General features: G+C 42.8%; 1 protein-coding gene and 1 non-coding gene across 2 annotated transcripts in view; both read right to left on the reverse strand.

The window, feature by feature from the left end:
• Nucleotides 1-9,101: 9,101 nt before the first annotated feature.
• The window catches only part of EGLN3 (egl-9 family hypoxia inducible factor 3), a 29,208-nt gene continuing 10,551 nt past the window's right edge, over nt 9,102-27,758 (reverse strand). Inside the window, exons 2-5 of the mRNA XM_069558695.1 lie at nt 15,619-15,738; nt 13,593-13,729; nt 11,085-11,158; nt 9,102-10,171 (exon numbers count right to left, since the gene is read on the reverse strand). Coding sequence (XP_069414796.1) covers nt 10,140-10,171; nt 11,085-11,158; nt 13,593-13,729; nt 15,619-15,738 — 363 coding nt within the window. The 3' untranslated portion in view covers nt 9,102-10,139. The remainder of the gene's footprint in view (nt 10,172-11,084; nt 11,159-13,592; nt 13,730-15,618; nt 15,739-27,758) is intronic.
• TRNAG-GCC (transfer RNA glycine (anticodon GCC)) lies at nt 16,429-16,500 on the reverse strand. The gene has a single exon. It is a non-coding gene; the product is annotated as a tRNA-Gly (tRNA).

Here is a 27,758-nt window from a genome sequence, read left to right on the forward strand (position 1 = left end):
AAGCATTTGTCCTCTGGGCACAGAAACCTCTCTGACAGGAAGAGCCCAGCTCCACGGGGACAGGAAGCACTGTGAAAGTGGGTTACAGGGAGTGGAGGTGGGGGTGCAGAGGAGGAAACTGAGGCACACAGAGAGTAGATAACTTAGAGGTTGTACAGGTAGAAATAGCCGAACTGGGACTAAAAAGCAGGCCTGACTCCAAAGTCCATGCTATTTTCACCACACCATATTGCCCCTGGCTGTCTGCCAGGCCGCGGTGAAATACTGGGGATGAATACATGGGCAGACCCCAACCCACCGGTGCTCTCGGCTCCTGAGTCACCTTCAGCCCACAGACACACAAGTGGTTAAGCTGGGCTACTTACAGTACTTGCTGGCCATTTGTGCTGTTTTTTCACCCAAAAAGCAGCACCATTTCCCCAAGAATGTCAAAACCAAGAGGCTCACCTTCGAGCTAGACTCTCCTCTGATCTCAGAGCAGCGTGTTTCCGAGAATGGAAACACTACTTCAAGGACCAGAAATGGGTCCTGACCTTGGGCAGTTAGACAACCACACTTCCTATCCTGTGGGTAGCAGGCACTGCTGAGTCTGGCTCAATTGTGGTGATGGTGGTTTTGCAGAGGGGAAAAAGGCTAAACTGGTGATGAGTGGGGAGAAACCTGAGCTTCTCAGAGAGGATCCACTGACCTTTCAGGATGCCTCCAAGCCCGAATTCTGCTGTTTGTTCAGAAAAGGAGCAACAGCTGTGAAGGACTCAGGGCTTACAGGTGGTTAGGGGTTATTAATGCCACTCCTTCTAGAGATGGTGGGCGTGGCTAACACAGCCTCCGAAGACCTGTTGATGATGCCCTCCTGGCAGTGCAAGCTAATGGGAGCAGGAGAAACACGTGGCTGGGACCATGGTAAAGGCGAAGTGGCTTGTCTGTTTTAAGTAGAATCTAATAGGAAAAGAAATGGTCGTGCTGTGGCTCTTCTCCTTGAGGATGAAACTTCGTAATAATATGACTTTCCTTTGCCTAGGTCACCTCCAAGACCAGGCTCCTTTGTGAGTTTAGAGACGTGATCTGATTGTCCAGCTCTGTGGGCTAGGACAGGGTCAGCCCTTACTCAACCACTGCTTCCCTCTTACTGATAAGTCAAGTGAGCTGGGAACTTGGCTCATCTCCGGGAACGTGGTAAAATGAGAAGTACCTTCAGCTGCCCACTGAGCAGGATGCTGTTTCTACTCGCCTCCTCCAAGCTCCTGGAGCCTGGCCTCGCCTCCTTCTCCTGTGGTTTCCCCCCAACTGGTCCTAGTTCTTCCAGCCCCTGCTTTCAGAGCCTGATGAATCTGATTCACAAGTCGGGACACATGGAAGAGGCCAGTCAACAGCCTACCACAATTGTGGTATATTTTTTAAAGAACAGAGCTTTCACCTTTTAGTGTCAATTGGAATTACTTCACTTGTCTTTCACAGAACCCGAAAAAGCCCATATGATTGCTATGTAATCTGGAGGGGCCTGCCCAGTCTACATGCCCTTCTGAGAAGAACAGCTGGAAGCAGTCTATAGGAACCGAAGAATTCTACCCTAGCTCCCCCAACCATCAACAACGCTAGTGAACACCTGCCCCAGAGCAATCAATCCAGATTGCTGATCTGGCCCCACAAGATGAGCTTTGCAAATCGTATTCCTTCCTTGGGAACCAGAAAACTAAAAGCAGCTGGAAGGTTCCATAGGTGGGAAGTCATATAGCAGGAAAGCTGTATAGCTAGGGCGTCAAGGAGCTCTTTAGCTGAAAGAGCAGGAGAGAGAGAGAGTTTCCTCACTCCTGGCTGCTCTCATGGCTTCTATGCTAGTCCAGTGAGCCTGCACCGTTCGTGGCCTGCTCTGGGATGCCCATGACATTTCCTCTGAAATTCAAACCCCACCAGGGAGCTACCTAGAGGATAAGCATGGGGGCCCTCAATCAGCAGCAGACCTTGGAACAAAATCCTGGCCTCCAGACCAAAACTGACAGATCTATCCTCAAAAGCACGGGTGGTCCTGAAAATTCTTGACAGTTATGTGGCTGAGGCCCCACTCGTCAGAAGGAAGGTCTGCCCCATCAGACGCCAGCAGGCGTGGGCTGGTTACCAACTTAAGTCAGGGCAATTGTGGCAGTTGGAGGAAAGCCATGGAGAATGGCTTCATGCCCTTCCCTAAATGAAATGATGCCTTAAAAGCTCACTATAAATTATCAGGCTGGCATAGTTTTCAAATTGCTCCCATCCAGACTTGGTTCTGCAAGCCTCACTCCCTGCTCAATGGGGCCCGAAAAGAGTGGGGTGTGGCCCTTCACAAAGACAAGGTAATTGCCTCTGGTCTGGCACGCAAACCAAGTCTGTAGGTGGAGCTAAAGTAGTCTCCTCAAGTTTGGGTTGCTCTGCATCAACTTGAGTTAGCATGAGTCAGGATGCAGCCAGCAGAGAAGGAAGAAAATCTCTCTCTGAAGCTCTTGGGGGGGATTCTGTAGGTCCCTGTAAATAAAGAAATACAGTTCTGGTGGCTACCTCCTGACTCGTGCCAACTCATGTTCTCTCCATGGTGGCTCAGAGGTAGAGTCTGCTTGTAATGCAGGAGACTGGAATTCAAGCCCTGGGTCAGGAAGATTCCCCTAGAGCAGGGAATGGCAACCCACCCCAGTATTCTTGCCTGGAGAATTCCATGTACAGAGGAGCCTGGCAAGCTACAGTCCACAGGGTCAAAGAGAGTCAGATTCAACTTAGCAACTCACACACACTGTGTGGTAGCTGGCGTAAGAAGCACAGGCACACAGCCTCCAGCAGAGGGAGAGAACTGCTCCCTCCTTCAGCATTCAGGCTCTCTCAGTGATATCCAAACATGTTTCCACACCTTCGGGCAACTTTTGTAAAAATAAGTACCCCCTGCATATTTGAAAGTTGATATCTGGTTTTCATCTTAAGCTTAAATCATTGCAAAGAATAAAACTTCCAGTAAATATTGGCATTTTAAGTCAAAACGGTTCCATTACTCTCTTCAATGTAAAAATAAAACTAGACTGTGAAATAGTATGACTGGAAGGTGAGATGGGGGAACACTAGGAGTGGAGATCCTCTTTAGGGAGCCAGGATCTGAATGACCCATCATTATAGTGGAGAAGACCACTCTAGGCAGAAGGATCAAGCGCAAAGGCCCTGAGGCAGAGGCAGACTGGACTTGTTTGACAAACAGAAAAGTCCTGGTGTAGTGAGAGATAGGCTACGAGGGGGAGATAGGGCGGGACCGTGGAGATCTCTTTGTTTTACCCCTCCACACTCTCTAGGTTATGCCCCTCTTTTGAGCCACAGAAGCCTGACCAGACCTGTGGCCTTCTATCAGTGGGCAGTTGACTGGTGACTTACAGATGTGCGTAGCCCAGGGTGCATTTCAGCAACTCTGATGAGGGAAAAGCCAGAGGTGGGGTGTTAACTACCCAGCTCTCTTCTTGCAGGGTCCCATGGGCTGGCTGGGTTCCTTCAGCAAAGGCCCTAGCTCCCGTCAGGAAGCCGCCCTCTTCTGGTCACTGTTTCCCCCACTTTCCTGCCTGCAAGTCTGGAGTCTGGAGCGGCTCCACCTGCTTTGGAAGGCTGGGTACTGCGCTCTCTCTTATGGTTTCCCTACTTGCTCCCCACCTTGGTGAAAAGTCTTTTTGTTTAACTCTCCTACAATTATCCTAATTTGTAAGTGTCATCCATTTCCTCCTGGGACCCTGGTTGGTACTCCATGATTAAGTGGTAGTATTTTATTCGTTTTTTCTTAAATCCTCTGATAAGTCTTCTATCCTGTGAAGCTACATCACAAACCTTTTTTTTTTTTTTTTTAAGATTTGTTTCTAAGAGCCTATTACAGGGTTATAAGAAAGGCATAGGGACTGTACACACAATGCACGGCAGAGCCAAGAGATGCTTGAGAGACAACCGGTCCATGGAGAACAAACTGCAGTTGGAGGCCATGAAGTTCAAGTCTGGGACAGCATTCCCATGCACAACCCTCTCTGGGGAACACAAACTCCATCGCCCTCCCCAGGTTCAAAACTTCCACTTCCCCCTAGTGTTAGTTGGAAAACTTTTAGCCATAACCATATTTAGTCATATCTGGGGAGGGGTCGGGTCAAAAGTCAAAAAAGAAAAAGAATGTATATATGCTTACGTGGCTAAGGTCACAGTTACAGCGAACATACTTGTCTGGGAAAGCCTGGGCCAGAGGGCTCAGGACAGAAAAACAAACCAAGCCAAATAAAACCTTTCCCTTTGGTTGGGTGGATCCTGGCTGCTTTCATTCATCTCAATCCAAGAATCATCCTGTCAAGTCATGACTTTGTCACACTGTGGGAGCCTTAAGTGGCTGCAAGGCCACCCTGGATTGGCAACTCAGTCCATGTTAATCCCTGCAAGTCACAGCTGTCTAGTTTTCTAAAGCGTGTTTCATTCCTCAAGATCACATTAATTTATTGACAAGGAAATCTACAGACAGCCCAGAAGGAGGTAAGAGTGGGAATAGGACCTGGTGCAGAGGGAAGTCTCCCTGCTATTAGAAAATGAGCCAGGTGCCCAGCCCCGAGTGGCAGCTCCAGGATGGGATGGGAGGAACCCTGGCGCCCTACACAGTACCCCAATGTTCTGCTCTTCCCTTCTGAGAAAGCCAGAAAAGGCCGAGAAGTACAGGGGGCCCATGAAAATAAGAAGAAAGGATGTGGATGTTGGTTAAAAATAAAACTTATCAGATGAGAATTAGGTCCTGAGAATGTTATCTCTTCCCCCGGGAGGATGGAGAAAAAAACTGCAGGAGAACACAGGCCACAGGATGAATAAGCATAAAAATATGAGGAAATGACCCAGCAAACGTGCCAGTCCTGCGGGAGGAGGGCTCTCCAGGAGGTGCTGACCTTCCAGGAGAGGTGGTCACCCTCCAGGGATACAGAAGAAACTGGCCAAGGGCCTGATTCTGGTGACGAGAGACTTTTTAAAAACTGATTGCTTCCTTTCCCCATCCATGCCCCTGCCCCACATGCATTTGTTACCTTTTCAGAAAAATATCGGTGTTTGGAAAACACTCTAGGGCAATTTCTACTTCTCAGCATTTTTATGGCTGGTAACCCTGTCCTCAGTGAATTTTTCAAAATCCAGGTAGTAAATGCTTAAACTGGGTGAGGATGAAGGAAGCTGGCAGCAAGCAGCCAGGCCTTGGCTGCTAGGAGCTCACCCCCCCCATGCCACCCCCAACCCTTCACCCCCCACCCTACTCCCCATCTTCAACAGCTTTTCTGAGATTTGCCATGAAATTGGGCTGCTCCACAGCTCTTTTCAAAACCGGCCTACCACACACCCACTGAAGTCCCACTACAAATGATACATGAAGTCCCGAATCTTCTTCCTCTACATCCACCAGGCATTCATCATAAGGGATGTGCCGTTTTTGCTCAAGAAATAGGCACAAAACAAAGACTACCTGTGAAATTAATTTTTAATAACCTAGTGCAAATAATGAATTTCGTTCCACAGCTGCTCTTAAAATCTCTACACAAAACTGTGACAATAAAGTGCAACAGCCATTCCCTATCTGAGATGTTCCTCTAACTTAAAAAAAAAAGAACCACAAAATGGTCTTTATAAAATTTCTGAAAAATCTCAGCACTCAGGAGCACAAGCAGCAACTGCTTCAAGGAAAGCTTTTCTAAGTACAATACTAAGTTTACCAAAGGTCAAACAAACAGGATTCAAGAAAGAAATCTGGAGCTTTTTTCAACCCTCATAGTCTTTCAGGGTATTTAAATAGGCAAAAGAGCTGTGTTTTAAAGAAATGAAAATGACATCCTTCTACAAGCACCTCCAAAAGATTAGCTAAGAGACTATCTAAGAGCTTCGGAGAATTAAAAATGTTTTTTAATTTCCACTCAATGTCACTTAGAGGGGATGTTGAGAATTCCCTACAATGACAGAACCTAGCTTAGCTGCTTCTCTTGATTTCCACGTATCAGATAGAGAACTGCCAGTAATAGAACCATGCTGACATCTCAATCTTAAGCCTAAACTGGAAAGTTAGGTGTATTTAAAAAAAAAAAGGTTTCTTTTCCTCCCCTCAGAGGGCATCAACCTAGGGACTTGAGGACGGCAGCCTGGACACTGTCCAAATGTCCCCTTGCCCTGCGTGCCCTGTAGTCTGCTGGGAGGCTTCCAAATTGTACCCAGGAAGTTCCAGTCTGTTTTCTCTTCCAGAGGGTCCACACTGCTGAACTCTGCTCTGTGGGGGACGGTATGCCCCACACAGCTCATACCCAGGGTTAGCCTGAGAGACCAATGTTGCCCATATTCCCAACTTCCTCCATGATCCTGGGAGGCGTGCAGTGAAGATTCCATTGCAAAGACAAGGGAGAATTCATCTATGCCGTTGATGTTTTCTGCTCATGTGGTTTCTTCTGAGTAACTGACATTCCTTTAGGATATTGGGCATGAGAACCTTGCTGATAACGTGAGCCTCATGTGAAGCTAGCAAGCAGCAAACACTTAAAGCTTCCTCTCTCCCGACTCCACTCATTCCTGCTCTTTTGTCTGGCATCTCCTCTGCAGGAAGGAGACACCAAAGACAGCAGATCCTGGGAGCTGGAAGCTTCGGGTGCAGTACTCCTTCACCCCATGTTGCATCATGTCATGTCTTAGTCGCTCAGTCGCGTCCTACTCTTTGCAACCCCTGGACTGCAGCCCCTAACAAACCACCCAAATGCTCTGAGACCATTTCCTCATCTGAAAAGAGCAAGAGTTGACAGAGGCTGCAGAGAATAAATGTGTGAGAGCACAGAGCGCAGGCCTGGAACAGAGCTACTGGCATACGTAGAGTCATCTTACCAGCTGCAGAACATCGTGACTTGGACCTCTTTGATGCTGGCCTTGCAAATGTAAGAAAGATAAGCCATAGTAAGCCCAGCATCTCAAAGGACCTAACCTATCAACACAGAGATGGCAATATATTGAAAATCACTTTTAGACAGGAATAGACTGATCTGAAAGCAGATAGGGCCTTAAATATACACTAGCATATATCATTCAAGAGTTCAACTAGAACCAGCTTCATCGTGAAAAGAGCTATTTCCACTGTTTTGACAATAGTTTCCAACCACCTCACTGCTAATGCTACTGCTGCTAAGTCACTTTAGTTGTGTCCGACTCTGTGTGACCCCATAGACGGCAGCCCACCAGGCTCCTCCATCCCTGGGATTATCCAGGCAAGAACACTGGAGTGGGTTGCCATTCCCTTCTCCACCTCACTAACCAGTACTATTTTCATGCCATTCAAAAGATTCAAGACTGAAGCTAAGTCAATTTTGTATTATTTTTATTTAAAATAACTTTACCAAGAACATTCCTTGGGCTTGTCCTCACAGTTAATCAAGTATAAAAGTACCTGTCATGTCCCAACCCCTATTTTATACAAACTGCTGACTCAGCATGGCACTTCCCATCACTGCTCCCTAAATCACAGGAAATTTCAAGACCGAGGGACCCAAAGAAATTAGGATGACCCAGCCTCTAAAAATCCTGAGTCATGTAAAGAAGAAAAACAAAATCATATCTGAGTAGGTAATTCATGATTCAGATAGCCCAGCAGCTAGTTGGTATTAACTACTCTACTGAAGATCTATTTAATGCACTTAGGTAAGACTTTTTATTTCCATGAAATTGGATCTTTGGTCCAAAATTTAATCTCCTGCCAAGGACTCTGCACTATGTAGGTGACGTAACATGTCATTGCCAGGAATATAAAGAAATTGATCCGATTATTTGCTAAATAATGTTTCCTCATCAGGGCTAAGTCCTCCTCTAAGTGGGCTGTCAAAGAGAGGAGCAAAAAGCAGTCACTATTAGTTGTATCTTCCAGGACTCCAATTCAGCCATGAAAAAAATCAGTGCACTAAAAATTGATTTGATATATATATTATTAGGTTATAGGACCTTTGTCCAGAAGGAATAAGCAAGGCCTACAAGGTCTGATCTTTTTGTAAGTAAAAATATTAACTAAAATGAAAGATATAAGACATAGTATTGGAATGATATGGTATTCCTTCAAAATATCATTATCATTCTCATGACATTAATAATCATGGAAGAAAACTTATCTACCATTACAGGGAACATAAAATTCCTAATAAACAGCTTTGTTTCTTTCTCTCTTGCTGAAGTTTTTCAAAACTGTTCTGAAGGAGGAATGTAGTCTGTCCTGTCTAAAGCTATTCTTACATTACTCCCATGGTCCCTGGACCCAGAAGGACAGAATCCTCCTCAGTCTTCAGATGCACTGTGGTCAATGACCTCTTCAAACAGGTAAACAGATAAGAGAGGACACTATGACCAAAGCTTTCTATAACCTTTAGCCTAAATTTACACATCAACAACAAGAGAAAGGTGAGTGTGCACAAAAATGCTAGTGAGCCCTTCCTGCCCAAGATGGAGGAAATGAACCAAACCATTAAAAGGCTAAGGCAGGAGAACGAGTTTATTCAATAAGTATTTACTGAGCCCTTACTATATGCCAAGCACTATTTTATGTGCTAGGAATACATTCCATTGATTAAAAAATACAAAATCCCTGTCTTCATTGTGCTTACACTCTAGAGGAAGGATACCAGACAATGAACATAATAAATAATTTACATAGTAAGTTAGAAGGTAATGAGTACTACAGGGAAAAAAAAAATAGAGCAATTGTGAGAATGAAGACAATTCTTATTCGGAAAATTTCCCAAACCGGACACGCACAAAAATATGCTTTTTCCTTGGAAAGTCTATGTGCCTGTCAGTGAGAAAAGAAAATATTTCTGGCCCCTTAATGTTCATGGGATTTTTAAGCAAGAAATTACAGGGGTTTTAAAAATATGAAAGTGGAATTGAAAATTAAGCAGAGTAACTTTCATAAAAGAGGAGCTCCATACAGAATTTGTGCGGCATTGGAATCTGTGTTTACTGCTGGAGAATTTCCCACAATTCTAGCAAATTCCATGATTCTGGCCACACTGCCAACCACAGAAGATCTGGAGAGTCAAGTGTCGAAGAGGCTACCAGGGTCAGAAAATGTGGAAGAACTCAAGTAGCTTTCCAGGATTTTTTGTTTTATTTTCCATTACCTTTTTTAGAATACAGCCTAGTTTTTGTGATTTTCTTGTGTCATTAGAGAAGAGTGAGGTCACTAAAAACGAAAAGTGAAAAACAGGAATGCCTACATTTCCAACTCCATCTCCAATCTCAAATTGTTTAAAATGCACACGTTTATTGTATATCAGCAGACCCAGGTTTTTTGACACCATTATCAGAGGTTGTTGGCTCTGAACTACCAGGAAGATTTTTTTCCCCCTTTGATTTAAATTCAAATTGTATTTCAACAAAGCAACCAAAATAATTAATGAATTAGGTTCTCTATGTAAGAAGTGAAAATAGAAAACAAATGGTGTCATCTTTGATCAGAAAGTTGTATTTCAGCAAGATGGGGCAGAGGCAGCAAGTCCAGGTTACAGGACCAGGAAAAGGGAGTGTCCACCCACAGGATACTTAGAAATTGATTACTAAAACAGCAGCCTGTTCTAGAGGTAATAATATCATTAGGTTGTGATAATTCTCCAGAAACCCCAATAGCCCAGGATTAGGAACATCTGGAAATTGTTCAGATGACACACATTTGTTTCCTGTGTTAAGGCTTCAGTGATGCCTCTCCGTGGCACCTGTCACCATTTTCTTTCTTTGCAAACCTCCTCCTTTCAAATTAGAAAGTGTACATAAAGTGCAAGTAAGACTCAGTCCCTCGCCCGTGCTTTCAGGTTCTTGCTTTGATAGCCAGGATTACCAAATCTAATAATTAAACCGCTGGCCAACTAGGTTGTCTGCAGGTATTTCTGGAGTTAGCAAATGAGTTCATCTGGCAAAAAGAGTGTCTGAAGGTAGGTGCAGTCTTGGCAAGAAAACACAAAGTACCATACACGAGACAGGGATCTGAGTGATGCAAGCAGTGGGGGGCAGGGGAGGGGTTCCTTGTCACCGAGTCACTGAAGAGGCCTTCTTTGGATCTCAACTCTTAAAGCAAATTCAGAAACTGTTACTAAAAGTGAATGAGGCCAGCGGATTTCAGAGCAGGGTCAGTCCTCAGAAAGGGCAGGTTCAGTCTTCCCTGGGTTAGGAACAGAAAAGAAAACAGAGGTTAAGGAGCCAGATTTGATGAACCTCATGTCACAAACGTCACCCCTAAAATCTCTAGCAAATGCTTCCCATCTCATAGAACAAAGCTAAACAAAGGACCTCCTGATGTATTTTCTTTGGCATTTGCTAGGGAGACTGTTCAAATAGGTCATGATGTTACATGACCTATTACATGATGTTACATTCAACAGGTCATGTAACATTACATGACGTTACGTACATGTTTATTGTAGGATTTCTTAGGTTAATTTTTCTTGATTAATATGCCCATAAACACAGTTACTCTTCAAGAAAGAGATATTGTACGTAACAATTCCCACACTTGGGGACCAGGAATTTACCTTCTCACAAACTATTCATAACATGTCTTTCAATATAATGTATTTCGGGAAAATATGCCTTATAATACTGGTTGGAGGGGACAGGAAAGACATTAAGTCATATTCAGTTTATATTACATGAGCCTGGTTTTTATACTGAAAGTCACATTCCTATACCAATATAATAAATGAACCATGGTGGTTGGGTTTCATTGCATTTCCTTTGTTATTACAAAGCCAAAACCATGGGCAAAATTTAATGTTATATTTGATGGGTGAATATTAATGATCAAAAGTTAACCATATCCCATCTATTACACACTGTCCCACAGTCAGTGGGCATTCACCAGGGACGTTCTTTGCATTTTTTTTCTGTTTTTTTCAGCAGAGCTAAGGCCAGGGTTTCAGAACTAAGTCCGTCATGGTGTCATTTATATATATGTGTGTGTGTGCATAGATAGATAGCTGAGACTGCACAGAGTACATTAGCATATACATAAAAAACTTAAATAAAAATAATGGATTGACTTGAGCAAAAGTCACAGAAAATTATCAAACACATACTAGTTAAATTCCTGAATTTCTTTTTGGCTTCTGCCCTTTCTTCAGCATCAAAGTACCAAACAGTCATGGCGTATCTGAGAAAGATAAGAAGATATTAGAAAAGAGGTTTAAAAATATGACCCAAAAATAAAAATACTATAAATTTCACATAACAGACATTTGTAAAGCCAACATTTAAAAATTTTCCTATTATCAGAAGTCCATCCCAATTTTAATTTAAAATAAACGTCTCTGGTTTCAAGTCTATTTAAATGTAATAGAACATGTAAGGAATTCCAAGTATGCACCACCCATTATCCTGGGCGCTGGGAATTGAAACTGTCCTGTGAATACAGCAGCCTCTTTCTCAAGGAGCTCAGGCTCTAGCAGGGAGGGGAAAGGCAATTGAACAAATAATATAACAGGTCCAGATGAACTACACAAGAAAGGGCTGGAAGCAAATCATTCAGCGAATCATTCAGCTAAAGCCTAAGGGACCTAAGCTGGTGGGGAGAACACAGAGATGAGGAGTGAAGCTTTTGAAGAATAACTTATCGAATGACAGGACGTTAAAATTCTTGACTTTTGTCTTTAGTTTTGGACGCTGAGGCAAGAAGCAATGGGATATTGGTACCGTCACGTTTTCTACTATGTCCCATTTATGGGCTAGACTATACAGGAGTAATTTTATGCATGAGTTTCCAAAAAGTTTTGTTTCATTTTTAGTAGTAGTTACTGGAATTTCTATAGGACTTGAATTTTTCCAAAGGCTTTCCGTCAACATGTGGTGTTAAGGTTTCCCCTGTGACCCTAGTCATAGAGGAACTGGGGAGGAGCAAGGAAATTCTGCACAAATGACAAGGACCGATTACTGTACCCCATTAATAAGCCACAAACAGGCTTTGGTGGGAGAAGTAGTTATCTGCTCTCCTAGGGCACATCCCAGTTTGACATTTCATAGGCAACTCTGTGTGGGGCTCAGATCTGTCACTTCTGGAGGGGGACACATAAACCTTGAACACTTAACACCTGTGACTTTAATTTAATTAGTCTTGTTAAGGTTTAGTCATTATCTTTTCCACCCAACCTCTCTCCTCCCTGCCCCCAACTGTTATTCCCAATTCAAGCTGCACCCCACAGCGCTCCAGTACCACATGGTTTACAGCTTTGGCCATAAAACAGATGCAAATGAGATAGAATCTGAAATTAAGATATATCAAGAGTTTCTGGGCATCCCGGGTGGCACAACGGTAAAGAATCCGCCTGCCAGTGCAGGAGATGTAAGAGATGCAGGTTCAATCCCTGGAGGATCTCCTGGAGAAGGAAATGGCAACCTACTCCAGTACTCTTGCCTGGAAAATTCCACAGACAGAGGATCCTGGAGGGCTACAGTCCATGAGGTGGCATGCTGCTGCTGCTGCTAAGTCGCTTCAGTCATGTCTGACTCTGTGCGACCCCAAAGACGGCAGCCTACCAGGCTCCCCCGTCCCTGGGATTCTCCAGGCAAGAACACTGGAGTAGATTGCCATTTCCTTCTCCAATGCATGATAGTGAAAAGTGAAAGTGAAGTTGCTCAGTCATGTCCGACTCTTAGTGACCCCATGGACTGCAGCCTACCAGGCTCCTCTGTCCATGGGAGTTTCCAGGCAAGAGTACTGGAGTGGGGTGCCATTGCTTGGACATAAATGAGTTGGACATAGTTGGACATAAATGACTAAGCACACGCACACACAAGAATTTCTATATTAATAGTAAACAATACTAAATTGTTCTGTTACTCTGAAAAATCTTCCCATGCGTGATCTAAAGAAAGGAGTCTGAAAAATCCAATTGTTGGGACATGTTGGGTACAGTAAACCCAATCCAATTTTAAGCTAAGAAAAGGGGGAAAAGGAAAAGAAGTCAGAACAAATTCCTCTTTCTTCTTTTAAAAATTAATTTATTTTTTAATTGAAGGATAATTGCTTTACAGAATTTTGTTGTTTTCTATCAAACCTCAACATGAATCAGCCATAGGGATTAATATATCCCCTCCCTTTTGAACCTCCTTTTAAATTTTATTAGAGCATAGCTGATTTACAATGCTGTGTTACAAATTCTCCTTTCTATTCTCAAGGTTTTTTCTCTGCTTGTAACTGGCAGCTTGTAAACTCATCCAGAGTTAACCAGATAGGATTTCTGACATGTGGCAGCCAACATTCTCTAGGCACAGTTCAACATTAGGCTTTTTTTTTTAAGGGAGGGTGGTGAGCAAGAAAGAAGAGAAGAGAAAAAAGGGCTCTGGGAAATTTGGAATCTGAGACTCTCACTTAATGGAAAACGACTTGTTAATAGTTGAAACCAACGTTAGACTTTATATGTTAAAGAAGCCACAGTTTCTCCTTTAATTTTATTGACTTCGAACAGGTCTGCTCTCTGCTTAGGGGGATGGTTGGTCTTTTGTCCATAACAACACACATTTGAGAATTTTCTGGGAACTGAGGTTGGTCCAAGAAGCTTCTCAAGAGCAGTCGTGGCCCTGGCTGTTACCTGGTCGCATAGGAGGGCTGGACTTCATGTGGGTTCCTGCGGTCTGACCAGAAGAACAACAGTCTGTCAAAAATGGGCTCCACGTCCGCTATGAATGATTTCCCTTCTGGAAATATTCGCAGGACCCCGCCATGTCGCTGAGGGCCACAAAGAAGGTAGATTACTTCCTAGCCTCACACACGGTTCATTAACAATGATACTTCAGTCTCATCTAGAAACAAAGCTAGTGGCAGCTTCCAACTGCCACTGTTAGCATATATTATTCCCAAATTTTAACTCCAGTGCCATCCTGTGTATTAAATGTTATCTTAAACTTGACTAGACATACTGAAGTCAAACTGAACGAAGTCTTCTCACCCCCACAATCTCAAAGCCCATGGACACAAAGTAGAGTTCTACTAGGTCAGTTATACAGACTTGCCAATATCTGACTGTTTGACCCATAACCTCCTCCCCGCCCTAGCCATTTCATGTAATTCAATCTAATATTAACAGCTCCAGAGGGCAGTGACCACATATAACCTCCCCTTCAATTAGAATTTACAGTTTTCTTTTGAGTTCCCCATCTCCTATCTGATTTCATCAGTTGGAAGTTACACGCTTTTTTTTTTCTGAATGCTCAGACCACCTTATCTGTATTTCTCATGACATATACCACTCACTCTCCCCCTCGAATTACATTTTTTTACATGTACATCCAATCTGTCCTACTAGAATAATCTTGTCAAGGTAGAATTCTGGTCTTATATGTTGATGGTTCCCCACAGCATGATGCCTGGCACTAGCAGGCACTCAAAAAATTTTTGAATGATTTCAAACTTTGTGATTTATCATCACTGATCTGACAACTTGACTCTCTTGCCTATAACACTACCTTTCAAGATTTTAAAGGATAACTAAGGAATATATTTCAGTCATGTTATCAAATAGGGAACTGACACAAACCTTGTCACTAATTCACTGGTTTCCCAGGTTTACTTTTTCTGACCCCAGATAAAATATCCTTGCTTTATGACAGCTAGTATCTGGCCTAATGAATAGGAAATGGAGATGCAGAAGGTTCAAAAGCCAGATAAGCTTGAAAAGTTCTCCAACTTCTCAGACTCCTAAATCATCCTTAACTTTTAAAAAACATACAAATTCCAGACAAATGTCTGTGAGCATGGCACCAGACTTTATATCTCTATCTATATATATGTTCAAAAATACGAAAATAAGCTACAAAACCTTTGGCATTCACAATCATAGTAAACCATGGCAAGAGGCCACCAAGGAGACATTTCACCCAGAGAGAAGACTGTGTGGGAAACGTCACTTGGGGATGTTTTAACATCCTACGGTTCTATTTTTGTGAAATGCTCTCAGCGTTGCTCCTGGCAGGGAAAAGTATATATCTTATTCCACCATGAGAATCAAGAATCCTATCAGCTCTGGATTAGACTAAAAACACTGATCCCAATTTTTAAAAAAATAAAGTACCTTCTCCTCATCAATCATCAAATTATAACCTATAACCTAATAAAGGCTCTACTCACCCACCTCCATCAAATTAACTTTACATCTATTATTTTCATCTCATCAACTTTAATACTAAAACCATAGCAGGAAAAAAGGATAATATGAAATAGAAAAGATTCTTCAGTGGGGATTATGAACTCCAAACTCTCCTCTGCTGCTGCTGCTGCTGCGTCGCTTCAGTCGTGTCCGACTCTGTGCGACCCCATAGACGGCAGCCCACCAGGCTCCCCCATCCCTGGGATTCTCCAGGCAAGAACACTGCAGTGGGTTACTCGCATTTCCTTCTCCAATGCATGAAAGTGAAAAGTGAAAAGGAAGTCGCTCAGTCATGTCCGACTCCTAGCGACCCCAGGGACTGCAGCCCACCAGGCTCCTCCGCCCATGGGATTTTCCAGGCAAGAGTACTGGAGTGGGGTGCCACTGCCTTCTCCGAAACTCTCCTCTAAGTCATCTGAATTCTTTTCCTGTGGTTTCTCAGCCCTCCCTCTACTCTCATTATTCCAAGTACCTTGGCATCCCAGTTCTTGTTCAGATAGTAGATGCAGGTGATACAGCGGCCGTCACCGTTGGGGTTGTCCACATGTCGAACATAGCCTGTTCCATTTCCTGGGTAGCAAGCCACCATCGCCTACAGAGAAATCCAAAGGAAGCTGGTTACCAAAGCTGAGCCAAGCATCTCCCACCAGTGAAGACCTGAATAACATCGCCTCCTCAGCCGCTATGGGACACAGGTGTCTGCTGGCCTCTTCAGTTTGTGCACAGTGCGTGAATTTGGACTCTTCAGCATATGACGCTAACAACCAAGTTATGTCTTACTGCTCGGCCCAGTGGAAAGCAGTTCAACAATAATTGCACAATTCTAGAACATTTTAGATAGCATCTATGTTGTCATTAGAACGTCCCGCCCCTCTTAAATCTTTCTTTTTGAAAAGGCAGGTTCTGGGTTCCACCCTAGACCCACAAGATCAGAATCACTAGGTTTAGAGATTATGCCTTACTAGCAAATGCTCCAAAATCACTGAATCAATCACTATCTTAGATCAATGGCTAAGATACTTGCATTTACAAAGACACAGGAACCAATCACGAAGGAGAAAAAGGTTAGGCTTGCTCAATAAAATGCTCAGGACAAGAAAAAATTGGGAAGGGTCAATGGAAACCGTGGCCCAACTTGCCAGCATGTGAAGTGAAGTGAAGTCGCTCAGTCGTGTCCGACTCTTTGCGACCCCATGGACTGTAGCCTACCAGGCTCCTCAGTCCATGAAATTTTTCAGGCAAGAGTACTGGAGTGGGTTGCCATTTCCTTCTCCAGGGGATCTTCCCGAACCAGGGATCGAACCTGGGTCTCCCGCATGGCAGGCAGATGCTTTACCATCTGAGCCACCAGGGAAGCATAAATGACAGTCAAATCCAGTTCAGAGAAGAAAACCCACAGACATCTTAATGCATTTTTCAACGCTTGTCTTTTTCCTATTGAGAATTATCAAATTAAATGATTCTCTTCCTTTTGCCCAAACACTACCTGTATCATTCAAGCGGAGAAATAGAGAAAGAAGCCAAACTAAAAATCCTACTAAAATTAGTATTAGGGAATTACTATGAAGAAAGTAACAAACCTCTCAATGTTCCCTGGAAAATTTATAGGAAGGGATAGAAAAAATTAGACAAAGTGTAAAAAGCCAGTTATTTTCACAGGAGATTGCCTTGTTTCTAAAATATCTTCATAGGGATGAGATACTCGCAGGGAAGATATTGGTAACATAAGATGAGAAAAGGGATATATTTCCTTTTTGTTTGCTGATGTATTCTTAAGTGCCTAGAACAGTTCCTAAAACATGGAACCTATCTGTTTAAATTTTACTTTGGAGGGGTGGACACACACCACAGTGCTTGTAGGATCTTAGTTCCCTGACCAGGGGTTAAACCTGTACCCTCGGCAGTGAGAGCTCAGAATGCTAACCACTGGACCATCAGAGAATTCCCTTTTTCTGATTTGCTTTTGTTTTAAAATTTGATAAGTAAATGAATGATTAGTAGGCAGGTCTTCCCGCTAAAGAGTAAGTTTATTTTCTACCTAGATCAGTAGGGATTTTGTCATTTTAAAAGCACATCTTCAAACATAGATGTAGCAATTCAGTTCACAACTTCCTTCACAAATGGAAAGACTGTTTCATTGGTGAAATACCAGTCAAGTAGAGCCCACACTAATGCACTAGTGGCTCAAGAATTAGCTTCAGTGCCGTGAGTGCCAAGTCACTCCCAGTGGTAACATGAACACATGAACGAGGCATGTACCTGAAAGGCCTCACACACACTGCATACTAGAACAAAAATAAGGCTGAAGAGTAACTCAGTTTTACAGTGATCTTAAGGCTTAAATTACCATATCTCTCCAACTCTATATCCCCATGCAGCTAGCAATCCCCATATCCTATCTTTGAATGTCAATGCAATGCCATCTTAAAGCTAAAGTTAGACTGTTAGCTTGAACATCTTTCAGAGATGGAATTCTGAGGTTACTGCAATTGAGATTTAACAAATGATACCACCAAGCAAAGGATGGCTTGGGGAAAGGTGATTGGTAGCAGATAGAAATGATGGGCCTAGCTAGGGAAGAGATGAATGAAGTCGACTATAATGACTAGGGAATTACCCATCCCTGGAAGCAGCTATTAGGATTATAAGAGCCACCACTGAGCCAATAATGAATGTCACTTAAGCCACAGATAATTAGAGGCTGGATTCCCTACCAACTCAGCCTCTCCCCACTGTGAAGCTCTGAAAAGAAGAAAAAGTACTCCATCAATGCTACATAATCTTATGTTCTTAAACAGCTCTACTCTAAGGAAAAGGTCAGTGGTCTGGATGCCTGCCATCTAATTCACCCTGCAACTAATTATGTGATTCCAGGCTTGGTGTCTTTCCTTTAAAGGGCTTAGGTTACCTGGCCTCTGATGGTCCAAGAAGGTCTAGCACCCTATCTAGGCATCACCCCTACAAGCAGCAACAGAGTTCTTTGGGGCATTAGGAAGCGCTTATCTGCCTCAGGACTCAGCTTAGATTAAAAACTGAAAAAAAAAAAAAAAAAGATACAAACTCACAAAAGTACCTCCTTTATGAATTGCTGCATCTATAAAACATACCCAGAGTGAAGGAGCTGGCACATTCCAGGGGATTTATTTTTAGAACAAAACTCCTAATGTCAGCAAAGTATCTGATTGATTAAGGGAGAGAAACAGAATTTTTCTGGCCAGAGTGAATCTTCACCTTCTCTTTTGGTTCCTGAAACCATAGCATCAACTTCAAAATAATGGAAGGAAATCATTGTGAGCCTCAGTGGCCCTGTTGAAACCACACAGGCCAGTTTTATCAGTGTTTTCTGGACAAGAGCCACACGAGATGGGTCTTGGCTTGGGCACATTCCCAATATTTGTTGGGTTCTGACATAGTCCAAAACCACAGAGGCTAAGGATGCACTGAGAAGCAAGGCTCACTTCAATAACAAGTCACACGTTTCTGTGCCAAAATCATGCACGGGGCAGAAACAAACCCCGGAAACTGATCAGGTCAACGGAGCTGCTATCCAAACCTCATCAAGCAGGGAAGGGCTTTAGACTGTACAGAGGAGAATGCTCCAGAACAATAAGAACATCACCAGAGTATTTCAGGATCAAGCGACGAATGTGCTGTGCAGTTAACACTGAAACCCATCAGTAGGAAGTTTCACTTATCACTGACTTTTTACTCATCAAAACTTCTGGACTAGATTAATACTTGCAACTTATAAAAGTTTAATAAGGTGTTAGTGTGACCAGCACTACACATACAATTTAGTCCTATAGTCCTAGCCTTGGATGTGCTGATAAATCCACATCTCTTTATGCATTCACCATCCCTTCCTCTGGCCCCACTGCAGACTCCTCCACCCACTCCCTAACCCCACTTCATCCCCAGAAGCCTCTCTACAACTTTTAACAGAAGAAAATGAGTGGAGAGGGGTGAACCCCTCCCAGGCTTCCAGACTGGCTCCAGACCAGAGACAGGCGCTCTGGATACCTAGGCGGCCACATTCCGGCAGGAAATGTGTAACGATGCTTTGAAAATGTACACAGATGTAGAACTTTAACAGCCAAACCCAAGTAACAAAATATGCTCCCCAAATGCTGCAGGTGGAAAAGAAAACAGGGTTTCTGTTAAGAGCGCTTACTGAGTCGGCTTTGTGAAAAGCCATACCTCATCCATCCCAAAGGTAAAGTTGAAAAAGGAAAGTGCAGGATTTCCATCCCAGCGCCTAAACAGAATGCTCTTAATTGAAACCAACCACAGCTCCCTATACACCACTTCAAAAAACTGGTGTTGGCAACCTCCACTGTCCATTTAGCAATGAGGATCATTTTAGATCCACAGGTCGGAAACGGATACATCTGTCCCATCCCCTCTTCCACTCAGACTCACCACTTCATTAAAAACAGTCAGCAACATAGATTTTCTACAGAAATGTACTATATATATATATGTATGTATATATACATACTATATATATATAGTATATATACTATATATATACTATACAGTATACTGTATAGTATACTGTATATATATATATTATACAGTATACTGTATAGTATACTGTATATGTGTGTATATATATATATATATATCTCATGACTTCAGCATCAGTCACTAGTATGACTTGATCTTAAGGTAGAGAGTGACGTTTTATAGAAATTTTAACTTAGCACATTAAAACAGTAATCATCTCATTTTACTTGCCAAGTTGATAACAAATATGAATCCATTTTGAAAAATTTGCTAAAAAGAGCATAACTTTGAAGCTGCCAGGTTGAGTAACTTTAAACTGGTATTTTGGTCTACTGCCAAATACTAAGCCCCTCCAACTGTGAAACAGAAATACCAGCCAATCTTGGTAAAGATTTGTTTTGAATTATGGAAGGTCCCTAAGCAGAACATACCTTTAATAAAATGCAACCTAAATACAGAATAACCTGTATTTAACCTGTTCACATCTCAGTTTTCTCATCTGTAGAATGGGTTTATGAGGACTGAAGGTGTAAAACACCCAGTGTAAGGCCTGGCACATACCAAACACTGCCTTGTTGGTGTTGTGTCCAACTCTTTCTGATCCCATTGGCTGCAGCATGCCAGGCTTCCCTGTCCTTCACATTTCCCGGAGTTTGCTCATACTCATGTCCATTGAGTCGGTGATACCATCCAACCATCTCATCTTCTGTCATTGCCTTATCCTTCTGCCTTCAGTCTTTTCCAACATCAGGGTCTTTTCCAATGAGTCATATCAGGTGGCCAAAGTAATGGAGCTTCAGCTTTAGCATCAGTCCTTCCAATGAAGGATCAGCTTCAGCATCAGTCCAACCAATATTCAGGGTTGATTTCCTTTATGATTGACTGGCTTGATCTCCTTATTGTCCAAGGGACTCTCAAGAGTCTTCTTCAGCACCACAGTTCAAAAGCATCAGTTCTTTGGCACTCAGCCTTTTTTTTTTTTTTACTGTCCAGCTCTCACATCCATATGTGACTACTGGAAAAACCATAGCTTTGACTATATGGGCCTTTGTAGGCAAAGAAATGTCTCTGTTTTTTTAACAGTCTGTCTAAGTGTGTCATTGCTCTTCTTCCAAGGAGCAGGCATCTTTTAATTTCATGGCTGCAGTCACCATCCACGTGATTGTGAAGACCAAGAAAATAAAGTCTGTCACAGCTTAATGTCAGCTATTTTTAAAATATGCACTGATGACGCGCACGTTTGTGTTCCCCTCAACTGGGGCTTCAGAATGTCTCTGCTTAGGGAATCTGATCCTACCTAAGTGTTGTGCAGCTTCTAAAGCAGGGCTGAGAAACTCACATAGCCTGTGGGATTTGCAAGTAACAAAATATTGAAGGGTTCCCTGGTAGCTCAGCTGGTAAAGAATTTGACTGCAATGCAGGAGACCCCAGTTTGACTCCTGAGTCAGGAAGATACCCTGGAGAAGGGATAGGTTACCCACTCCAGTATTCTTGGGCTTCCCTGGTGACTTAGATGGTAAAGAATCTGCCTGCAATGCGAGAGACTTGGGTTTGATCCCTGGGATGGGAAGATCCTCTGTAGGAGAGCATGGCAACCCACTCCAATGTTCTTGCCTGGATAATCCCATGGACAGAGGAGCCTGGCAGGCTATATTCATGGGGTCACAAAGAGTCAAGACACAACTGAGCGACTTTCACTTACTTAAGATATTGAAGCCGATCAGGTATATATCTGTCAGAACTCTGGAATGTGAGCTATGCTACCTACAACTAGGGAATTTTCTATCCTTGGCAATGAGAGGCAGACATTAAAAATCTGCAGGTTTTAGGAGGGTAGCAGGTAACTGAACCAGATTTGTATATAAACTCTCCTGAATATTTTTAACCCTAATTGTTAAATCAGAGCCACAAAAAAACAAACAAACAAACAAAAAAATCAGGCTGGATTTTGAGATCACTGTCTATGGCCCAGGAACTGTCTGTGACACTTCCTGAGCTACACAGGGGTGCTTTCCCTGTCTCTCTTTACCAGGCTCAACTATATCCTTCACTGCCATCCACATTGCACAGGCCTTCACCAAACCTCTCTCCCCTCAAGTCCTTCCACCACATCTGCTCCAGACACAGCAAAGGGGGCCCAGGATCCTTCCTCACTATACCATAAGACACCAACCACACAGAATGTTAGATGAGTAAAGACTTGAGAAAAAATACACAAGACCATGCGCCTTGTTCAGCTTGGAAAAACAGCCAAGCAATCAGAGTGGAGAATGTATTAGATGAAGTTTACTGGCCAGAAATGGGTCCAATTTATATTGGACGTAAATCAGACAAATATCATATGATATCACTTATACATGCAATCTTAAAAATGAATGATACAAATGAATTTATCTACTAAACAGAACTCACAGACCCAGAAAACAAAACTTATCGTTACCAAAGGGGAAGGGGGGGGGGGATAAATTAGTAGTTTGGGATTAAAATACACACAGTACTACATATAAAATAGATAACCAACAAGGACCTACTTCATAGCATAGGAAACTACTCAATATCTTATAATAAACTATAATAGAAAAGAATCTTAAAAAGAATATATGTGTGTGTATAGATATGTATGTATAACTGGATCACGCTGCTGCATACCCAAAATTCATGATATTCTGAATTAACTATATTTAAAGAACATTAAACAATATATATTACCTAAATCACTTAAATTCATACAATATTCACAAGGCATGTTTACAAAATAATTGCAACTACACAAAGCCTTCTTCAAGAGTTTCAAGAGAATGTCACTAAACAGTTCACATTGCTGCCAGTTTTAGAAAAAAGTCAGCTCTCAATGTGTTGCTGAATAGCTCAGAAGCAGAAAAAGTGCTTTAGAGTCTTTATATTCATTCTAGCTTCAGAAAAAAGTATACAAGCTGTCACTAGATATCTTGGCATCTTGCTTGTTATCTATCTGGTTAGTTAAGAGCAAGTCTAGCTATTTCCTTTCTCCTACTGCCCAAGTTAAAGGCTGATGTAAGGGAATGAAGAAGAAATGGGGAAAATGCTCTTGGTGGGCACCAACAAGAGCTGGATCCAGCTACCACGTTCCCCTTCCCAGAGTTTCAGCATCTGACCATGCTGACCTTGTTCAGAAGATTGAGAACATCAGGCAGTCAATATCCAAGAGGCAAGTAATCCTTCCAACAAACCCCAAGTTATTCACACAAATATCTTCTACTAATTCTGTATCTACACTGAGAACTTCTGCCTTCCTCACGCGCCTTATATCTGCACTAAAAATTCTTCTCCCTGAACCCACATACCCAGAACTGTGCTACATATAACCTTACCCCCAATTTAGAACAATAATTGTTATGCCCCATACCTAAATTCTGTTGAAATGCAGGAGCTTCAGTAATTCTGAAAATGAAAAATCAGAAGTTATAAGCCATTCTCCGTGGCTCTGGTGAAGTGGGCCTGCTGGTTCCTTCCTATCAGGCAAGAGCAGCCTGCCTAGAAAGGCAGGGAATTTACCATATTCACTTGAAAACCTGTCCTCAGGTAGACCTTTTTCATCAGCGTCCCTCTTTATTACGAACTTGGTCCTAACTTTGGGATCATTCAACAAACCATCAGCAACTTCAACAAACCATCAGCAACTATCAAGACTCTGAAACCTTCTCCTCAGTTCTCTTAGCTCAGTGATAATAGCTCCTTCAGATTCTTACACTCAAGAGCTGGCTCCCACCCCACCCCCAGAAATATGCATATATATACACACACAGAAGCATGCCTAAGATTACAGAGGAGTCACAGGCCTGTAAAGTCTGACTGAACTAGATCAAAATTCTCGAGGGGATCCTGCACTTTGTGCATGAACCTGAGTGAATCACCCTGAACTTGAGGGAATCACCCTTCCCCCAGGAGCCACTGAAACTCTCAGAGACCAGGAATTTAAGAGACTATTGTCACTCCGTTTTGGATTGTGCTTAATTCCTCTCCTTGGAGGGGATTCAGGCAGAGCCCTGCAATTAAGCACAGTAAACAGGCCCGGGAACATCGGCACAGCAATACAGGCTGTTTGGGTTTGGGAAGGCAGCCCTTCCCGCGGAGGCCTGGCTCCGGGCCAGCAGGGTGACGGCTGAGTGACAGGGCTACGTGCGCTGCGTGAGGGTGGCAGCCAGCCCACACCCGAGCACAGAACCGGCACGGGAGCGCCCTCCCCCATCCCCACCCGAGTCACCAGAGAAATGTTCTCAGTAAGGGCTTCCTTGCAATTATGAAATCCCCGAAAGTCAGCCAGGCCCTGGGTTAAGGCCATTTAACCCTCTCCATTCCGAGACCTTTCCCCAAAATCCTAACAACTGTTATTTCCTGAAGACCCATGTAGCCAAGGAGCACTTGAGGGTGGCAATTTACACACATTCTCTCATTTAATCTCCAGGTTAAGGGGAAGGTGAACTAGTGGCCGTCTGTCCTGAGTCACCCTGCCCACAAGTTTTCAGTGGAAGTCATTAACCCTGGAAGCTATCATAGGGATCTAGAAGTTATCCCAGTCCTACAGAAAAACAAATTCATGAGTAATCCTTAAGGCAGTATGGGTGTAGGAACTCCCCCATTTAACTTCCTTTGATGTGAGAAACAGACTTATCAGTAAATAAAACTTTACATGTGGCTTTCTAAAGGCTTTGAGCTGAAGAGGAAAAACAAAAAGAATGTTTATGACCACAGGAATGTCAGAGAATTAAGTACGGTTGGCTTTAAATTTTCATCTGGAATGAATCCTAAAACACTTGAGGGAATCCATGATAACTTAAATACAGTTGGTAAGACAAGATTTTATTGAGTAATATACAAAAATATATAGTTACCAATCAAAACATGTCAAGAAAAATGCCTTGAAGCAATGTTCTTAAGAGAAACAGGAAGCACTTTACTTGCAATTCCCAGTGAATTTGAAGAGACTTGGGATAGTGTAACCATGCTGGAAAAAGTAAAGTTAAAGAACTTTCTAGGAAACCAGATCTTATATTCACATTTGAATTTCAGCACTTGGAAACAGATCTGCTGAATGAAAGGAATGGCACACAGCAAGTCAGAACCAGAATTCATGTAACTCAGGAGGCACTTTTATTTACTGAACAAACATTTGTACGTGCCTGACACTGTTCTATGTGCTTCACAAATACTACCTCATTTGCTATTCATAGTAACTGCATAAGGTGGGGACCATTATCACCTCCGTTTTACAGATGAGGAACTGAGGCACAAGGAGTTTAAGTAACTGGCTTTTCGGAACCCAGTTAGAGAATGACGTCATGCTTTACCAGCGCAGCTTATCTAATGTCTAATATTAACCGATTCACCTCATTTTTGAGAGAACTAAGATCTTCAGTTCTTCTTGAGGTTATCTACTTACTCTCACCCTTGCCTGTCACCCTTTGCTTAATGACAGAAAATCATAAAATGCAGAAGAAAGAAAAATGAGTGTGCTCAGTGTTGAGTCTGTGAACCAAAATCTCCAGGGCAAAGGTGAGAAAGCAGGGACTCGGGATTTGGTCGGTGGGGGGGGCTGTATTTCAACAAAAGCAAAGAGCAAAGGAAACACTCAATCCTGCAGCAAAACATTAGTGGTCTTTGATGAGTTAGTCACACTGCAGAGCTCAATCCCGCTTAAACTGTAGCCCCATATCTGCTTGGGATGCAGGTGGTCAACAACCATCAGTCTCAGTCCCAGGTCCCACCCCAAGGTCTGCAGGAGGAAGTCAGTCTCTCCAGGATCTTGCTTTTTAGCTCAGGTCGACACCAGCAGTCCATGGGGTCGCAAAGAGTCGGACACGACTGAGCGACTTCCCTTCCCGTCCCCTTCCCAACACCATCTAAGGTCTTCAGACTATTTCAAAGTCAGAAGGTAAACGATCAATCAAGAAAAAACTTTAAAGGAAATACAAAGTGTATTTTCCCTTGGGAAGACAAAGGGCAACACTTAGTAAACTCCCAGGAAACCGAGGGATGAGACAAAATTTCCTTCCTGGGGTGTAAAGCTTATTCAGGAGAGGCTTGACTACTACTACACAATTAATTAGAATTCACCATACAGAATTTTCTAATATCATATTAATTAGAACACACTGGATATAGACACACTGTGGCTTTCAACAGGGGTGAGATCCAGAGGACCACTCAGATGGGTGGAAAATAAAAGGCTCTTCTGAGAGAAATGTATAAAGCACTCTGGTGAGCAGCAAGGGGACTAGAAATAAAGGAGTGCCTGACTCTGAGTCTAGGGGGCAGTGATGGTTAATTTAATGGTCCCCAAGTCCCTTCACATGCTGTAGTCTATGGGGTCGCAAAGAGTTGGACATGACTTAGCAACTGAACAACAACAGCAATGTCCCTTCAAGATGGGGCTCCAAAAAAAGCTCCATTTTACAAATGTGGAAACTGAGAGAGACAAAAAGTAACTTGCAGGAAGTTATAGAACTAAACATGGTCTTCCCACCACTAAACCGTGCTTCAGAAATATCAGGAAAAGGCTGATCACTGAAAACATGCCCCATTATTTCCAGAGTGACCACGAGTGAAATTGTCTTCCTTCAATTCCAAGATAACAAAGGATTCTCAGAGGATACTCGTTACTTACCAAATATGGGCTCACACTGCATTACTGAGAACTCAAAGCCCTGCATGCAGAAAAGGCAAGCGCCAGCTACTCTCAGATTTCTAATGAGTCAGACCTTTGATTCCGATCAAGTTGGATTCCTTTCCAGGTTTCCCCTCCCTTAGAATCCCACACCTCAGCCGTCTTACCCCAGAGGGTCAGATGACATAACCTTAGGCTTCTGTGTGGTGTTCAGTTAGCGCATGATAGATGCTCAATACAGAGAGAATGAGAATGAGACTGCTCTTTTCCAGTTTGTTCCCAAATTATTACGATTCTTTCTCGCTCTCCTTCATGCCTTCAGCTCGCACTCCTTGCTGGACTGGAGGATACAGACAGGGGAGCAGTACTGTGCACCTACTGATATTAACGAAGATGCTCCCCTTCATTCAACATAACAGGAGAGACTCGGCTCCAAATTCCACCCCAATCCTCGTTCTGAAAGCTTAACTTTATTGGAACAAATAACAGAGAAATCATAGGTGTGGGGTGTGTGTGTGTGTGTACTTAACATGTTAAAGTGCTTTTCTCAAAAATTTCCCAAATGAACCAAAAACACTTGTACTTTTTGAGTTTTCACTGTGAATAAGTTCAGATTGAATCAATTGATGGAACTGATTTTCTCACCAATGGAGAAACTACAGAAAAATAGAACAATATCCCCATTTAGCCTCCTTATATTTATTTCACTCAGTGGTTCTCCAGCTTCAGCCTGTATGAGAAATGCCTGGAGGATTGTGAGTTTCTCTTTCACTAGGTTTGGGGAGAAGCTCAAGACTATGCATTTCCAATAGGTTTCTGGGTGAGGCTGCTGCTGCGGCTCCAACAACCACACTTTGAGAAATCATGGCTATTTTGTGACAAACCAAGAGTTTCTGTGCAATGATTCAGCCTAAATGATAAAAAGTCAAGGGGAATTAGAATTAGTCAACTGCACTAGTTAACTCACAAGCTGGAATCAAGATTGTCGGGAGAAATATGAACAACCTCAGATATGCTGATGATGCCACTCTAAGGGCAGAAAGTGAAGAGGAACTAAAGAGACTCTTGATGAAGGTAAAAGAGAAGAGTGGAAAAGCTAGCTTAAAACTTAACATTCAAAAAACTAATATTATGGTATCCAGTCGCATCACTTCATGGCAAATAGATGGGTGAAAAGTAGAAACAGTGTCGGATTTCATTTTCTTGGGCTCCAAAATCACCATGGACAGTGATTAAAAGACCCTTGCTCCTTGGATGAAAAGCTATGACAAATCTACACAGTGTATTAAAAAGCAGAGACATCATTTTGCCAAAAAAAAGGTCTATATAGTCAAAGCTATGGTTTTTCCAGTAGTCACATATGGATATGGGAGTTGGACTATAAAGAAAGCTGAGTGCCGAAAAATTGATGCTTTTGAACTGTGGTGTAGGAGAAGACTCTTGAGAGTCCCTTGGACTGCAAG

Source organism: Ovis canadensis, chromosome 18 (genome assembly GCF_042477335.2).
Source record: "Ovis canadensis isolate MfBH-ARS-UI-01 breed Bighorn chromosome 18, ARS-UI_OviCan_v2, whole genome shotgun sequence".
In the NCBI taxonomy this organism is placed as follows: Eukaryota; Metazoa; Chordata; class Mammalia; order Artiodactyla; family Bovidae; genus Ovis; species Ovis canadensis.